The 18,240-nt window shown below is 36.5% G+C and overlaps 3 protein-coding genes across 3 annotated transcripts; all 3 read left to right on the plus strand.

Moving 5' to 3' along the window:
- The first annotated feature begins 267 nt into the window (after positions 1 to 267).
- Positions 268 to 2,106, plus strand: LOC116142390. Its single transcript, XM_031427810.1, has 3 exons — positions 268 to 391; positions 966 to 1,235; positions 1,659 to 2,106. Exons 1-3 carry the CDS (start codon positions 356 to 358, stop codon positions 1,755 to 1,757), a joined length of 405 nt encoding a protein of 134 aa, XP_031283670.1. The 5' UTR covers positions 268 to 355; the 3' UTR covers positions 1,758 to 2,106.
- Positions 2,107 to 5,571: 3,465 nt separating this feature from the next.
- On the plus strand, positions 5,572 to 6,910 carry LOC116142363 (disease resistance protein RPM1-like). Its single transcript, XM_031427787.1, has 2 exons — positions 5,572 to 5,785; positions 5,883 to 6,910. Exons 1-2 carry the CDS (start codon positions 5,572 to 5,574, stop codon positions 6,908 to 6,910), a joined length of 1,242 nt encoding a protein of 413 aa, XP_031283647.1.
- Positions 6,911 to 14,700: 7,790 nt separating this feature from the next.
- On the plus strand, positions 14,701 to 15,850 carry LOC116142364 (disease resistance protein RPM1-like). The gene is made up of 2 exons (XM_031427789.1): positions 14,701 to 14,914; positions 15,012 to 15,850. Exons 1-2 carry the CDS (start codon positions 14,701 to 14,703, stop codon positions 15,848 to 15,850), a joined length of 1,053 nt encoding a protein of 350 aa, XP_031283649.1.
- Positions 15,851 to 18,240: the final 2,390 nt, after the last annotated feature.

Here is an 18,240-nt window from a genome sequence, read left to right on the forward strand (position 1 = left end):
ACCAAAGTATATGTACCATTACAGGTGTGATCCTGAGTGTTAAATTGCAAAAACCTTGCTGATTATGAACCAACTTGAATTTGCCCTTCTTTAAGAGTGCCTTTTGCTTCACGGGATTTGGATCTGGGTAATATATCAGGGGCATAAAGAAATTTTAAGTACCTGACTGGATTCATTTGTTTATTTATATTTTGAATTGCCAAAAATATTTTATATTCACTTTAAATTCATCTTTATTTTGTATGTAGAGCCTCATGCTCAATCAGAGATATTTTTCTTGTAGATTGAACTAAACCATGCTCGTCAAACGGTCATAGACATATCATGCGTGGATAAGAATTTAGAACTGAGGCTGATGCTATGGACCAAGAGTGTTTTCGCTGACTTAACTGTAAGTTAATGTGCAAACCTACGCATTAGATGCTTTAGGTAGAATAATTTTGCATAACTTTGTTTCTATTTTCTGATCATGTTAATTTTATCTTTGTTGTTACTAATCAGAATATTTATTAATTTCAAACAAAGAAAAAAACAACTTTAAAGCAGTAGAAGGAAATCTATGTTCTATAACTTGATTTTGTCTGGCCAAGGTCTATTTTCTAAAGGATGAAGAAAGAAGAAATACAAGACAAAGCTCAAAGAGTTAAACATACAGTCATATATATAATACCTTTTCACTGAGGATTACAATCTATGAGAGTTTTCCCTCCAGACATCATGAAAGTTAACAAATGGTTGAAGTAAAAAACAAAATCATCAGAATCAAAGTTTTAATTGCCAACTCGTAGGCTTAAAAAGTTTTAATACTTTTGCTTTGTACAATGAGGTTCCTTATTTGATTTTTTTTTTTTTTTCCTTATTTGTGGGAGTCTATCTTTTGAGACTCCAATGTTTTAGTTTATATCTGTTTCAGTTATCCCTGAGAATGACATCTATGATCAAACCGATTATATGCGTTCTTCCAGGATGATGAAATGCAGAGCCTTAGAAATCTGATTAATTCAGCTGTTTTAGATCCAGGAGTGAAGGGTGGTTTGAGATGGCCCCTAGGGAAGTCAAACTCGAGGGTTCGGTATCGTGTTAGTGGGGTTTGGCACACAGAAGTTAAGTTGTATGAAAGCTCATCACTGAGGCTCAAGGTAAGACATGCTGATCGATTTAGTTTTGAGTCTTCTACTGGGGAGTCTGCATTGGAGATTACTCTGAAGTTGAAGCGATTAGCTTCAGACATACTGGTAATTGTTATTTATTGCATTCAACTTTTTCACTTGACCTTCTCTTTTCATGTGGCACTTAATAAATGTTGAAATTATTGCTATTCAAAAATTTATCATTGAAGTGCTTGTTTTCCAGATCTTGTTTCTAGTTTCACCGTAAAGTTGCAAAACAATTTCAGCATAGAAAATTTCAATGAAATGCAAAATTTTTCCAAAAGTTTTATGAAGAATTTCAGCACGGAAGATTATAATGAAAATATTTTACGTTTAGCTTTTTTAAGGTTCAATGTTTTTTTTTTTTTTTTTTTTGGCTTGCAATGAATCATATGGAGCAAGCAGTTGCTTCTGTTTATTTCATATTTCTGCGCTTATCATTAGCTTATTTTTCAGTACATGGAAGATCTTACATGCGTTTATTGTTTCTTTTTTAGCAATTTCCAGGAACAGAAGGTGGACACTGATACTATCTATAATATGTTTAAGGACACCTTAGGGTTGGTATGGGATCATTTTCTGTGTTGTGAGCACTTCTTGACATAAGCAACTCATGCCAAGCTTTACCTACTGTGAAAGATGTTAATATGTTAATGTCAGTGATGGGAATAACCCATGTCCGTCTCCAATGGTGGAACATTTCTTGTAAATATTTGTTACAAAACATTGTTGCTGCTTCTTTTTTTCTTTCTTTTTTAATCCTTGTAAGATCTTAATATGGTACAAGTTTGGCGTTTCAACAATGGTATGCTTGATAAATCATCGACAGATTATGTATATGTGATAAAACCATTAACTAATTGAGCTGACTGTTTATGTTGCAGAAGTGGGTCAAAAATATTCAGTAGGTATCCTATAATTTGTTTTAAATTAAGAAGTTTCTATGTAATTATTATATCAGTGATTTTTAATTTTTTTGTATTTTATGTGTTCCTCTTTTTGATGACTGAAGAAATTTAGACAATTTAGTGATTTGCAATCTGGAAAACTGATGTTGACTAGTTCAAGTGACTGCTTATTTCTGTTAGGGTCGTATTGGATGCAAGACACAACAGACATTCAAAGCATTGGGAGAGGTCATCCCCAGCTCAAAGGCAGCTTCATCCTCGGTTCAATAGACTTTCAATTGAATCGGAAAGTTAAAGAAAGTATAACTGCTTTACTCTTTCAATTAAAAAAGGTCAATGAGTAGTAAACCTTTGTGGAAAGCTTCGCCAATAAAAAACAGAGTCCCCTGTTTTCCCTTCTTTTGATTACTGATTCAGTTATGGAGAGTCTGCATTTATTTGTCATAGCAAATGATTGTATAGTTGAGTTCGATTATTTTATCATGCTGGTAGAATAATATGGCCAATTTACAACTAATAAGTTGTCCCATTACATCCTTTCAAAATGTGGAGGATTACAGTTAGCCATTGTAGCAGTGGTTGGTCTTCTCTCAAACAAGAACAAGGTTGCCTATGAATGGAAAATTTCATTGAATAGTGTGGACTCAAAGTCACAAGTGGGCAATCAATGTGTAATGAGTAATACTATATTTACAAAGTCTCCATACAAAGATATATATACAAAGTGACGTGTCATACTATGATTAGACAATGAATTTGATTTTAGTTAAAAAGTTGACTTTACAAATTCACTCTCCCAATCACAGTATGACATATCACTTTGTACACACATTCTTGTATGAGGATTTTGTAAGTGTAGTATTATTCATGTGTAATATATATTTATCTTGTCTATAGACTTGACAAAACTTCTGTCTAGTAAAGCTTTTCCTTTTCTTATTTATCCTATGAATAATATAAACGTTTTATTTTTTAAATTTAACCAACAACGTTATATTCTTGAAATGACTGCCACGAACAAATGAAGTATAGTCGTGAGAATAAACTGATGAAGTACATTGTATCCTTGTCATAGTGGTGAAGTACAAATCTGTCAATGTATTAATTACTTGTTACATTGTCCAGGTAATTTGTAGTATGATGGGATTTGGTATCAAGACACAGAGTTAACATCTGAATTCACTTGTAATATGAATTGAGAGTGTCTTGTTTCTGACGTTATAGTTGTATCCCCTATGTTGTTCAAGAATCAAGAGATATTGAATTCTTTTCTTTCTCTTGGGTTTCTATAGAACTTTTGTTTTACTCTATCCGCATAGAGAGCTTTTTATTTGTATATAAAACTCACATAATGTTCTCGAGAGTAATTGAAATGAAAGAATGAACATTAGGCAAGGCACAAAGCAAACTCAAAATTAAGATAGTGTTTGGTTGGCAATTAAACAAAGCATAGATACTTTACTTCAAATCGCCAAAAGATGAATAAAGAAAAGTTCTTTTCCCTTCCAAGAAGTTTCAACCAATTCCCACCTTTTGAAAACTAGTATGTAAGGGCCAACGGAAGTCCCCCCCTGCTTGATGTTGCTTATACAACTTGGCTTCTCGTCTCAAGTACAATTCTGAACTATTCACTATTTCTAAAGTTAAAACAGTTGATAGCTTGAATTTTGATTAGTGGCTCACAGAATTTTGAAGGTGCCAGTTTTCTGTTGTTTCTGTAATTTTATTTTTTGAATTGAAAGGCTTCTACAAACAAAGAAGATCTTGGTGCTATTTCTTGGATCACATTCAAATATCATCCAATAATAGGTAATCAATTAAACTTTGCTTCTTTAGTAGTTATAATTTATGCTTATTTATCACTACAAGAAATATGAATTTCATAACAAAATCATTTTAGTTATTGAATGCATTCTATTATAAGTTTTGTAGAAATAGATTAGCAAGAAATTAATTTGGGTTGGATTAGATTTACAATTCTGTTTTTAGCTCAGGACATAGAGATGTATGCTTTGTTAAAATTGTATTAAGCAAGCCAACCTTGATGATACCAAAAAAAAAAAAAAATCATAGATTGATAGAAAATATCAAAATAAATTTAATAATTCATACTGTGCTTTCCCCAATAATACATATATTATGAATTAAAAAAAAAAAAAAACTAGTGAAGCAAAAATTTTAGAAACTTTTGATATCAATGCAGTGAGTATCAAGAAAAAGGTGAGACATGGCAAAGGGTGCAGTGAACTCTGAAAATACAAATCTTGAGTTCTTTGCTCGTCCAAGAAATCAAGTTGTTGGGAAATGCGAAATAAGGAGTTGAAGACATCAAATGTGAATTGGAAAGCATCAAATCTTTTCTCAAGGATGCTGATACAAGAGCTACACAAGAAGGAGAAACAGGGGGCAACGAAGGTGTCAAAACTTGGGTGAAACAATTGAGGGAACAAGCTTTCCGGATTGAAGATGCCATTGATGAGTACACAATGAAGGCAGTGAGACTTCCTCATGGCAGAGGTCTTGTTAGTTCTTGCAGCATGATGAAGCTGAAGCATCAACGAACGAAATCATGCAGCACATGCAGCATGATGGAGCTGAAGCATCAACGAATGAATCTGTTAATTAGTTAGTCTGTTATCAAGTTAGTTAACAGTTAGTTAGCAGTTTGATAACTGTAATTAGTTAATCTGTTCAGTTTGTTAAATAGTAGTTAGAAGTTTGTTAGTAGTTAAAAGTCTGTTAATCCAGCTCAGCTAAGATAAGAGTTGGCTATCAATAAACACATTGTATATAAGGGACTAAGCTACTGTAACTTAATTTTTCATTCTGTAAAATCATTGATTCTTAAATGAAGAAGTATTTTGCTCAGAATCATTTCAGAATCAGTTTTGTCATTAGTTACCTTAATAAAGCATGCGACTTCATAAAGATTCTAAAGCTACGACATGGAATCGCCACTGAGATTAAAGATATCAAACTATCACTTGCCGAAATACAACGAAGAGGACAAATCTACAACTTCAAGTGCATAGATCAAGGGTCAGGCAATGGAGGGAGAAGAGTCATACCTCATGACTCTAGAGTTGATTCTTTTTTCATTGAAGACACTGAAGTTGTAGGTATTGAATCTACTAAAGAAAATTTGATTTCTTTATTGGTGGAAGGAACATCCAATATTCGCTCAATGATTGCAGTGGTGGGCGAAGAAGGACTAGGCAAAACCACTCTTGCCAGGAAAATTTATACCAACGATGCGGTGAAGAAGCATTTTGATTACCAGGCTTGGATCACAGTTGGGAAAGAATACTTGAAAAAAGATTTACTAAGGAAAATTTTACGAGAACTTTACCGTTCAATAGGGTCCACTCAACGTAGGCAGACGAAATGGAAGAGAAGGATTTCATCATGAAGTTGAGGGAACACTTAAAGGACAAGTGTTACATGATTGTGTTCAATTTTGGAGAGATGTAGAGCATGCTTTACTTTATAACAAAAAAAAAAATAGTAGAGTAATGCTAACGACACGCAATAAAGCAGTTGCTGAATTCATGCCGTTCTCAATAGTTCATGTTCACATGCTTGAGCCCTTGTCTTCAGAGAAGGGATGGGAACTTTTTTGCAGAAAGGCCTTTGGCATTGATAGCTGTTGTCCTCCAAACATGACGGAATTATCCGAACGTATCGTTGGAAAATGTGGAGGTCTACCTCTAGCAATTGCTGCGATACGTGGGCTTCTCTCAAGAAAAAACAAGAATCTTTATGAATGGAAAAAAAATACTTGATGATTTTGGCTCAAAATTAAGCGCTGATTCTCGTCTTGAAGATTGTAACAGAGTTTTGTCTGAAGGTTATTATGATCTCCCTCACCCTCTCAAGTCATGCCTATTATACTTTGGTGTGTTTCCAGAAGGCTACGAAATTAGATTTGGGAGATTAATTCGCCTCTGGGTAGCTGAAGGCTTTGTTCAGTGCAACAATCACCTTCAATCTGAGCATGTTACTGAAGAATACATGAAAGAACTTATTGACAGAAGCTTGGTTCAAGTTTCAGAGAGAAAACCTTTTGGACGAGCTAGAAGTTGTAGAGTTCATGATCTAATGTACAAGATTATTCGCAAAAAGATGAAGGAATGTGATTTTTGTCATTTCTTTAATGAAAAAGACTTTAGTCACTTTAGTAAAACTCAGCGTATTTCAATACACAAATGTACTAACGGTGTTTTAGAGAGCATAAAAAATTCAAAGATCCGTTCCATTTGTCTTTTCAATGTAGACAAATTGCCCAAGACTTTCACGACTATATTTGTTGCTAATTTCAAGCTTTTAAAGATACTTGATTTTGAAAATGCCCCTTTGGATTGTCTTCCTGATGGAGTGGGAAAGCTCGTCCATTTGCACTACTTAAGTTTGAAAAATACAAAACTTAAAGAACTTCCCAAGTCCATAGGCATGCTTCTCAACTTAGAGACTCTTAATTTGAAGTGGACTTTTGTGAGTGAGCTCCCCGTTGAGATCAAGAATTTGAAAAAATTGCGCTATCTAATTGCAAAACGGTGTGACAACAAAGGTCCTTACGGAAGTAGAGCAAAAATACAAGAAGGTTTTGGGGCTTTAACGGAGTTGCGGAAGCTACGACATGTTCATGGAAACACTGAAGTACTTGAAGAGCTGAAGAAACTAAGGCAGATGAGAAAGTTTGGCATTAGGGTCGCAAATAGAGATGTGAAAGATTTGTTTGCTATTGTCCAAAATATGGAAAACCTTGAAGGTTTGAGTGTACAAGCGTTGACAAGTGGAGAAGAGCCTTTTGATATACAATCCTTGGCTTCTCCTCTTTTATGTCTTCAATGATTTGATTTGGCAGGGATGTTTATTGAAATTCTATAGTTTGGATTTCTAAACTTCACAATCTAATCAGATTACAATTGAATTTAGTTGGTTGTACCAATGATTCCATGACAATCCTTCAAGCTCTGCCTAATTTATCGGTGCTTATGCTCTTTGTGCGTGACTCTGATGAACAATTGCATTTCAAAGAAGGTTGGTTTCCAAATCTCCAATACTTGTATCTCTACGACTTCAAAGGATTGAAATGCATGATGATAGAGGAAGGTGCAATGCCTAGTCTTACATTCTTGTTGATTGGACCATGCCTATTGTTGAAGGAGATTCCAACTGGTATTGAGCATCATAATAACCTAAAGAGACTTGTAATTCGTATGATGTTGAAGGAGGTTTATTGCAGGATAAAAAATAAGAATTGGGAGAATGTCACTAAACACATTCCACAAGTACGTGTCAACTATAAACAAACATCTAGAGGAGAAAACTTTGCTTATACTAGTAAATATTTGTCATCTCTTTCGGCAGAAGATTTTGAGGAGCTTATTAAAGAAATTGAGGCAAGTAACAAGTATCCTCATCACTCACAGAATCAATAGGCCAGTCTCCTAAAACAAGTAAGCCTTTTGAATAGTGTATTTCTCTTAAATTCACTTCTCTGCTATTACGTATTACAGGTTTTTTTATGAGTAAACAAATAAACTTTTTTCTAAAAATAATTTAATAGTTGGATTAGCATCATTCTAATCTGGTAGTAATTGTAATTAATCATCAATTATCTGAATTTTTTTTATAAATCCATTTTTTATTATCATAAATAAAAATAATCTTATAATTTATTTTATTTAAAACATTTTAAAAAAAATTACTTAATTAAGGTTGCTGGCACAATTGAGCGTTACAAAGCTCGTTTAGTTGCCAAAGGAATACCCAAACCGAAGGTATCATTACTTTGATACATTCTCTCCTGTAGCTAACTTACACTGTTAGATTCTTTCTGGCCTTGGCTGCTTCTTCGAACTGGTACCTAAACAACTTGACTGAATAACGCTTTCCTGCATGGGGATTTATCTGAAGAAGTTTACATGGTCTTGCCTCCAGGTTTCAGCTCTTCCTATCCCAATCAGGTTTGCCGTCTTCAAAAGTCCCTTTAACTCAAACAGGCTAGTCGTCAGTGGTTCTCCAAGCTTACTTCTGCTCTACTATCTTTCGGCTACACTCAATCATCTTTTGATCATTCCTTTTTGTTAAACACCATAATGGTTCTCTTACAGCTCTCTTGGTGTATGTGATGATGTTATCTTGGCAGGAAATGATTCTCCAGAAATTGATCGTGTAAAAGCCTGCCTTGATGCTACCTTCAAATTAAGGATTCGGTGATCTCAAATTCTTTCTTGGTTTGGAGGTTGCCCGTTCCAAGCATGCATTTCTCTGCCAATGTAATATGCCCTTGAAATCCTATCAGACGTTGGCTATCTAGCCTGTAAACCTGCCACTACACCGATGGATTCTTTCATGAAGTTCTCTAACACGATGGTGATCTTCTCTCAGATCCCACTTCTTACAGAAGGTTAGTTGGACGTCTCCTCTACTTAACCTCTACTAGACCTGACTTATCTTTTGCTGTTCAGCATTAAGTCAGTTTCTTGACAAACCAACTTCAACACATCTTCAAGCTGCCCATCTGTTCTTCGGTATATTAAAGTAGTCTAGCTTATGGTCTGTTCTTTCCGTCTCCTCTACACTCAAACTACAAGCCTTTAGTGATAGTGATTGGGCTGGCTTCCTACTACTCACAAGTCCATCACTGGCTTTTGTGCATTTCTTGGCTCCTCTTTGATAGTTGGCTTGCTAAAACAAACCACTGTGTCCAGATCATCCTCCGAAGCTGAGTATCGTGCTCTTGCCTCCACAACTGTGAAATTCATGGTTACATACCTACTTCAAGATCTCATGTCATCATTCCCATCCTGCTTTGCTCTTCTGTGACACAAGTCTGCACTTCAGATTGCTGCCAATCCCACGTTCCATGAGCGTACCAGCACATCGAAATAGACTGCCATGTTGTCCGATAGAAGGTTCAATCAGGTCTTTTCATCTCATGCCATGTTCTTCTTCTGATCAGTTAGCCGACCTTACTCATCGCTCTTTCTCTTGCACCATTTCGCGCTAATCTGTCCAGCTGGGAATGTTAAGTATCCATTCTCCAACTTGCGGGGGGCTCTTGCAACTGAAGCTGAAACATCAACGAACGAAATCATGCAGCACATGTAGCATGAGGGAGCTGAAGCATCACCGAATGATCTGTTAATTAGTTAGTCTGTTATCAAGTTAGTTAACAATTAGTTAGCAGTTTGATAACTGTAATTTTTAATCTGTTTAGTTTGTTAAATAGTAGTTAGAGTCTGTTAGTAGTTAGAAGTCCGTTAATCCGCTCAGCTAAGATAAGAGTTGGCTATCAATAACACATTGTTTAAGGGACTAAGCTACGGTAACTAATTTTTCATTCTGTAAATCATTGATTCTTAAATGAAGAAGTATTTCTCAGAATCATTTCAGAATCAGTTTTGTCATTAGTTACCTTAATAAAGCATCGACTTCATAAAGATTCTAAAGCTACGACATGGAATCGCCACTGAGATTAAAGATATCAAACTACACTTGCCGAAATACAACGAAGAGGACATCTACAACTTCAAGTGCATAGACAAGGGTCAGGCAATGGAGGGAGAAGATCAACCTCATGACTCTAGAGTTGTTTCTTTTTTCATTGAAGACACTGAAGTTGTAGGTATTGAATCTACAAGAAAATTTGATTTCTTTATTGGTGGAAGGAACATCCAATATCGCTCAATGATTGCAGTGGTGGGCGAAGAAGACTGCAAACCACTCTTGCCAGAAAATTTATACCAACGTGCGGTGAAGAAGCATTTTCCTCTTCCATTATGCACATGTTCCACTCCTTGTTCTTGTGGAATCTTGAACACTTTTAAAACCTATCGAAACAATGACTATGTGATAAGGTTTCTAAAGGGCTTGAATGACTCTTTCACTGTTGTAAGATCACAAATCATGCTGATGGATCCTCTGCCTTCCATAAACAAGGTTTTCTCTTTAGTTGTTCAACAAGAAAGACAATTGAGTTTGGGAGGTGCCAAGGTATTCGTAAATAGATCTGATCGAGAAAGTGCTCAGTTCCCTTCAAAATCCCAGCAACAATTTCAACAGCAGAGTGTTCAGTCTTCCAAGTACCAACAAGGCAGAAAGTATACTCAAATCTTCTGGTGGAGGGGATAATCGCTTTTGTACCTACTGTGGTAAGCCCAGACACACAATAGAAACATGCTATAAAAAGCATGGCTACCCTCCAGGATACAAGCCTAGGAATTCTACTGCCCACAATGTAGTTGCCACAGAAGAAAACAATAACACTGAAGGTCTGCAGATACATTCTGATATGCCAAGTTCAAACCAAGAACACTCTGGTTCTACTGTTTCCTTTACTCCACAACAATATCAACAACTATTGGCTCTACTACAACCAGCAAATTCTGCTCAACCTTCATATACTACCAACCAAGTTGTGTCACAACCCCATCAGCCAACATTAATCCCACATTTTTCTTCCATATCAGCTACTCATTTAGCTTTATCATGTACCTCTAAATCTCCATTATGGATAGTAGATACTGGAGCCACTGATCACATTACACACTCTTTATCATGTTTTGACACTTACAAACAAATTAAACCAATCTTAGTCACTTTACCAAATGGATCGAAAATCACTGCCCAATATGCTAGAACAGTCTGCCTAAATAACCAACTTATTCTCACAGATGTCTTATACTTGCCTGAATTTTCTTTCAACCTTATCTCTGTAACCAAACTTACATCTTCAATAAACTGTTGCTTAATATTTCAAAGTTCATGTTGCCTGATTCAGGATCTGACTGTATGGAAGACGATTGGTTCAGCTAAAGTGCTTGATGGCCTGTATGCAATGACGAAATCATGCAGTTCCAATGTTCTGCCACCTACTCAGTTCACATTACCTGCTTCAACTTCCTTAGCTTCAACAACTACTGGTTTTGATCTTTGGCATCATCGCCTTGGACACATCTCAGATACTAGAATGAAACTCTTATCTTCTAGTATTCCTAATCTTCAATTCCATAATAATGAAGCATGTAATGTTTGTCATTTGGCTAAACAAAAGAAATTACCTTTTCCTGTTAGTAATACTAAAACCAGTGCATGTTTTGATCTAATTCATGTAGACATTTGGGGTCCTTTCTCTACTTGTTCCATTCATGGCCATAGATTTTTTTTAACTATTGTTGATGATTATTCAAGGTTCACATGGATATTCTTACTTAAACAAAAATCAGAAGTAAGAAATTTAATTCAAACTTTTTTCTTACTTATTGAAACTCAATTCTCCAGCAAAATTAAAGCCATTAGGTCTGACAATGGTTCAGAATTTACCATGCCTATTTTCTATGCTTCGAAAGGAGCTTATCACCAAACTTCTTGTGTTGAGACACCCCAGTAAAATGGTGTGGTGGAAAGAAAGCACCAACACCTGTTAAATGTTGCCCGATCTTTGCTTTTTCAGTCTAACCTACCCAAACTGTACTAGAATTATGCTATTGGTCATGCCATTCATTTGATAAATCGGCTTCCCACTCCCTTATTGCAAAACAGATCCCCATTCCAATTGCTTTAAAATACTCTCCCAGATTACAACTCCTTAAAAACCTTTGGCTGCCTCTGCTTTGCTTCTACTTTATCAGCCCATAGAACAAAATTTGATTTTCGGGCTAGAAAGTGTCTTTTCCTTGGCTTTCCCTCTGGCACCAAAGGTTTCATTCTCCTGGACTTACATTCCAGAGAATTTTTTGCCTCCCGAAACGTCTTGTTCTATGAGTCAACTTTTCCATTTGTTGACAATTCTCAATCTCCTACTCCTTTACCTCGTGACAGCACTTTACCCTTTTTTGATTCTGTCTTTTCTTCTCAACCACCAGATCATTCTTCTTCCAATTCTTCAAACACTTCTCTTCCTTCTTCTCATCAACCTGTCACCCGCATATCTCATCGGCATCGTAAGCTTCCCTCTTATCTGCATGATTATCATTGCAACTTGGCCACAGCAGCTGAAGCTTCCACTTCCCAGTTAGGTATTCTTTATTCTTTATCCTCTGTATTATCATATTCTGGCTTATCCCCCAAACACTTACATTACACCCTTGCCCTTTCCACAACTGATGAACCAAAAACCTACAATCAAGCCATCAAACATGATTGTTGGAAAGCAGCTATGCAAGCTGAAATTTCTGCTTTAAACCAGAATAATACTTGGACTCTCACTGATCTTCCTCCTGGAAAAACCCCCATTGGCTGTAAATGGGTTTATCGGATCAAAAGAAAGGCTGATGGCACAATTGAGCGTTACAAAGCTCGTTTAGTTGCCAAAGGATATACCCAAACCGAAGGTATTGATTACTTTGATACATTCTCTCCTGTAGCTAAGCTTACAACTGTTAGACTCCTTCTGGCCTTGGCTGCTTCTTCGAACTGGTACCTGAAACAACTTGACGTGAATAATGCTTTCCTGCATGGGGATTTATCTGAAGAAGTTTACATGGTCTTGCCTCCAGGTTTCAGCTCTTCCTATCCCAATCAGGTTTGCCGTCTTCAAAAGTCCCTTTATGGACTCAAACAGGCCAGTCGTCAATGGTTCTCCAAGCTTACTTCTGCTCTACTATCTTTCGGCTACACTCAATCATCTTTTGATCATTCACTTTTTGTTAAACACCATAATGGTTCTCTTACAGCTCTCTTGGTGTATGTTGATGATGTTATCTTGGCAGGAAATGATTCTCCATAAATTGATCGTGTAAAAGCCTACCTTGATGCTACCTTCAAAATAAAGGATCTCGGTGATCTCAAATTCTTTCTTGGTTTGGAGGTTGCCCGTTCCAAGCATGGCATTTCTCTCTGCCAATGTAAATATGCCCTTGAAATCCTATCAGACGTTGGCTATCTAGCCTGTAAACCTGCCACTACACCGATGGATTCTTTCATGAAGTTATCTAACACAGATGGTGATCTTCTCTCAGATCCCACTTCTTACAGAAGGTTAGTTGGACGTCTCCTCTACTTAACCTCTACCAGACCTGACTTATCTTTTGCTGTTCAGCAATTAAGTCAGTTTCTTGACAAACCAACTTCAACACATCTTCAAGCTGCCCATCGTGTTCTTCGGTATATTAAAAGTAGTCTAGCTTATGGTCTGTTCTTTCCTGTCTCCTCTACACTCAAACTACAAGCCTTTAGTGATAGTGATTGGGCTGGCTGTCCTACTACTCACAAGTCCATCACTGGCTTTTGTGCATTTCTTGGCTCCTCTTTGATAAGTTGGCTTGCTAAGAAACAAACCACTGTGTCCAGATCATCCTCCGAAGCTGAGTATCGTGCTCTTGCCTCCACAACATGTGAAATTCAGTGGTTACATTACCTACTTCAAGATCTTCATGTCATTCATTCCCATCCTGCTTTGCTCTTCTGTGACAACAAGTCTGCACTTCAGATTGCTGCCAATCCCACGTTCCATGAGCGTACCAAGCACATCGAAATAGACTGCCATGTTGTCCGATAGAAGGTTCAATCAGGTCTTATTCATCTCATGCCATGTTCTTCTTCTGATCAGTTAGCCGACTTACTCACTAAAGCTCTTTCTCTTGCACCATTTCGCGCTAATCTGTCCAAGCTGGGAATGTTAAGTATCCATTCTCCAACTTGCGGGGGGCTCTTGCAACATGATGAAGCTGAAACATCAACGAACGAAATCATGCAGCACATGTAGCATGATGGAGCTGAAGCATCAACGAATGAATCTGTTAATTAGTTAGTCTGTTATCAAGTTAGTTAACAATTAGTTAGCAGTTTGATAACTGTAATTAGTTAATCTGTTTAGTTTGTTAAATAGTAGTTAGAAGTCTGTTAGTAGTTAGAAGTCCGTTAATCCAGCTCAGCTAAGATAAGAGTTGGCTATCAATAAACACATTGTATATAAGGGACTAAGCTACTGTAACTTAATTTTTCATTCTGTAAAATCATTGATTCTTAAATGAAGAAGTATTTTTCTCAGAATCATTTCAGAATCAGTTTTGTCATTAGTTACCTTAATAAAGCATGCGACTTCATAAAGATTCTAAAGCTACGACATGGAATCGCCACTGAGATTAAAGATATCAAACTATCACTTGCCGAAATACAACGAAGAGGACAAATCTACAACTTCAAGTGCATAGATCAAGGGTCAGGCAATGGAGGGAGAAGAGTCATACCTCATGACTCTAGAGTTGATTCTTTTTTCATTGAAGACACTGAAGTTGTAGGTATTGAATCTACTAAAGAAAATTTGATTTCTTTATTGGTGGAAGGAACATCCAATATTCGCTCAATGATTGCAGTGGTGGGCGAAGAAGGACTAGGCAAAACCACTCTTGCCAGGAAAATTTATACCAACGATGCGGTGAAGAAGCATTTTGATTACCAGGCTTGGATCACAGTTGGGAAAGAATACTTGAAAAAAGATTTACTAAGGAAAATTTTACGAGAACTTTACCGTTCAATAGGGTCCACTCAACGTAGGCAGACGAAATGGAAGAGAAGGATTTCATCATGAAGTTGAGGGAACACTTAAAGGACAAGTGTTACATGATTGTGTTCAATTTTGGAGAGATGTAGAGCATGCTTTACTTTATAACAAAAAAAAAAATAGTAGAGTAATGCTAACGACACGCAATAAAGCAGTTGCTGAATTCATGCCGTTCTCAATAGTTCATGTTCACATGCTTGAGCCCTTGTCTTCAGAGAAGGGATGGGAACTTTTTTGCAGAAAGGCCTTTGGCATTGATAGCTGTTGTCCTCCAAACATGACGGAATTATCCGAACGTATCGTTGGAAAATGTGGAGGTCTACCTCTAGCAATTGCTGCGATACGTGGGCTTCTCTCAAGAAAAAACAAGAATCTTTATGAATGGAAAAAAAATACTTGATGATTTTGGCTCAAAATTAAGCGCTGATTCTCGTCTTGAAGATTGTAACAGAGTTTTGTCTGAAGGTTATTATGATCTCCCTCACCCTCTCAAGTCATGCCTATTATACTTTGGTGTGTTTCCAGAAGGCTACGAAATTAGATTTGGGAGATTAATTCGCCTCTGGGTAGCTGAAGGCTTTGTTCAGTGCAACAATCACCTTCAATCTGAGCATGTTACTGAAGAATACATGAAAGAACTTATTGACAGAAGCTTGGTTCAAGTTTCAGAGAGAAAACCTTTTGGACGAGCTAGAAGTTGTAGAGTTCATGATCTAATGTACAAGATTATTCGCAAAAAGATGAAGGAATGTGATTTTTGTCATTTCTTTAATGAAAAAGACTTTAGTCACTTTAGTAAAACTCAGCGTATTTCAATACACAAATGTACTAACGGTGTTTTAGAGAGCATAAAAAATTCAAAGATCCGTTCCATTTGTCTTTTCAATGTAGACAAATTGCCCAAGACTTTCACGACTATATTTGTTGCTAATTTCAAGCTTTTAAAGATACTTGATTTTGAAAATGCCCCTTTGGATTGTCTTCCTGATGGAGTGGGAAAGCTCGTCCATTTGCACTACTTAAGTTTGAAAAATACAAAACTTAAAGAACTTCCCAAGTCCATAGGCATGCTTCTCAACTTAGAGACTCTTAATTTGAAGTGGACTTTTGTGAGTGAGCTCCCCGTTGAGATCAAGAATTTGAAAAAATTGCGCTATCTAATTGCAAAACGGTGTGACAACAAAGGTCCTTACGGAAGTAGAGCAAAAATACAAGAAGGTTTTGGGGCTTTAACGGAGTTGCGGAAGCTACGACATGTTCATGGAAACACTGAAGTTTAAGAATTAGATGGAGTGAACAATAAAAGGTTATGAGATATGGCAGAGTTTACAGTGAACTTTGCTATAGAAACCTTGGCTTCCTGCTTTCCCAGAAAACAAGCTGTTGAGATATGTAAGAAAAGTTGAAAGCATCAAAAGAGAATTGGAGTTCATCAATCTTTCTCAGGATGCGAGCAAGGGCGCAGCCGAAAAAAGTGAAAGCAATGGAGGTGTCGTAAGTATTTGGGTAAAACAAGTAAGGAACAAGCTTATCACATTGAAGACGTCATAGATGAGTACATACTTAATAAGGCGAAGAATGATGAACATGGTGGCAAAGGTCTCACTCTGGTTTCCTTCGTAAAATGCGTTGCTTCAGGAATGAACTTACGGTGCGTCATGGAATTTCATCTGAGATTAAACATATCAAATCATCACTTGCTGACATACAGAGAAGAGCAGAACACTATAACTGAGGCACATAGATCAAGGAGATTTTGTACAACACGACTCTCGAGTTGGTGCCTTTTTCGTCGAAGAGGCTGAACTTGTGATCGAATCTACTAGACACCAATTGATTGGTTTGTTGGTAGTGGAAATCCAATCGTTGTGGTTGCAGTTGTGGTGATGAGGACTAGGCAAAACAACTCTTGTCGGGAATCTGTAATAAATTAAGTCTTGACAGTAACATTTGGTAGATTAAACCTATGCATCCAACTTTTAAAATTAATCCGTCTAATTTGTACCATCTTCTTGTTTGAGAAGGCAAGTAAAGGAATTACTTGATTTTGAAAAGGAGGCCTCTTTGGATTCTCTTCCGGATGGAGTGGGAAAGCTCTTCCATTTGTTTGGGCTGGTGGCATGGGCTGGTTTTGTGGGCAGGTTGTGCAGATGCATGGGCAGGCTGCGTCAGCCTTCTGCTATGGACTCCCCTGTACCATAACGTGCCACTTTCTCAATTATAAATTAAATGGCTCTTCTCAAATGACTAAAAATTTTGCATCCAACATTTTAACCTAATCAGCCTAAGTTTGATCAATTTCTTCTTTTAAGATTAGAAATGCTAGATTGTGAGAACGAGGACTTTGTGTATTTCTTAACAACTATAAGATAGCTGGTTATAGTAGTTGAGGCTAAGCCACATTTTTTCCTCAGAGCGTCCAATTATTGACACGCAAATTAATGGAGAATCTTGAATCCTTGAAGACTTATTAATTTAAAAGGAAAAATGTGCCAACCTGTACCGTGTAGCCTCTGGGAATAAGCTTGTTGTCCTTGTCTTCAAGATTAATTAATTCCCCTTGTTTATCAATTAAAATCCTTTTCCCATACACTCTTAAACACCGTAATTCTGCAACTTGCATAAAGAAACCTTGTCTTATCTCTTAAGACCATGACCTGCTAGCTGCTTAAGGATTAAAATAGCGAGCGTTTGGTATGGAAAATGCTGGACAGTGAGGCCTGGATCTTGTATTATTAAGCTTTATATGGTAGATGCCAGATGGTTATATTATAGTAGCTGAAGCTGATGAAGGAAAAAAAATAAATAAAAGAAAGGAAAGAAAACAAAAGGCTCCTTCAGGCTTCAACTGCCGGCCAGCACTAAAATAAGATATTAGGTATGATTAATCAACTTGTAGAAGATATAAGACAAATTCCAGGTTGTTGAAATAAACAATTGTGAATAATATGTATGTCCACACTTAGGTTCCTATAATTAAAAATATATTTATTTGATTTCATTTTTCAGCCCTCCTAATGGAATTGAAGGTCTAACTGAAACACATACGTTTTATTTTTAAATCATATCTAGATTACCGTATACAAACTTGAATAATATCAATCAAGTCACTGTGAATACATAGTCCACTCACCATGAAATTTGATGAAATTCCAAGGATGAAATTTAATCGTTTATTTGTATGGGAATTGTGTTCACACTTCTCTCAAAAGTTTCTTAAACAGTGTATCCATGGTTACTTCCATTGAAACTTGAAGAAAGTATAAGCCTTTTTTGGAACACTTTCTGCCAATAAAAAAGAAGTCCCCTGTTTCCCTGGATTTAGTTGGTTTTTCTCTATGAAACTGCATCTACATAAAACAGCCTAATAGCATATTTGGTCTTTTTTAGGTAAATAATTAAGGACAAAATTATATATAACAAAGCAACAAATTCTGTTTTTAGGAAGTGAGAAACAATAGCCTTTGGTTGTATAATTACCTACGTTTACCAATGTGGGGACTTGAACCCAGACATGAGGAAACTCGAACCCGAACCTTGTGGTAACAAACATAGGCCATCATGTTCTCTACATGCATTCGGTAATATGAAATTCCATAGAGCACATTATTAAAATATCAACCCAATAATATTATCAAACCAGTGAAACTGTAATGTTATTGGCCTAATA

This window comes from Pistacia vera, unplaced genomic scaffold (genome assembly GCF_008641045.1).
Source record: "Pistacia vera cultivar Batoury unplaced genomic scaffold, PisVer_v2 Contig407, whole genome shotgun sequence".
In the NCBI taxonomy this organism is placed as follows: Eukaryota; Viridiplantae; Streptophyta; class Magnoliopsida; order Sapindales; family Anacardiaceae; genus Pistacia; species Pistacia vera.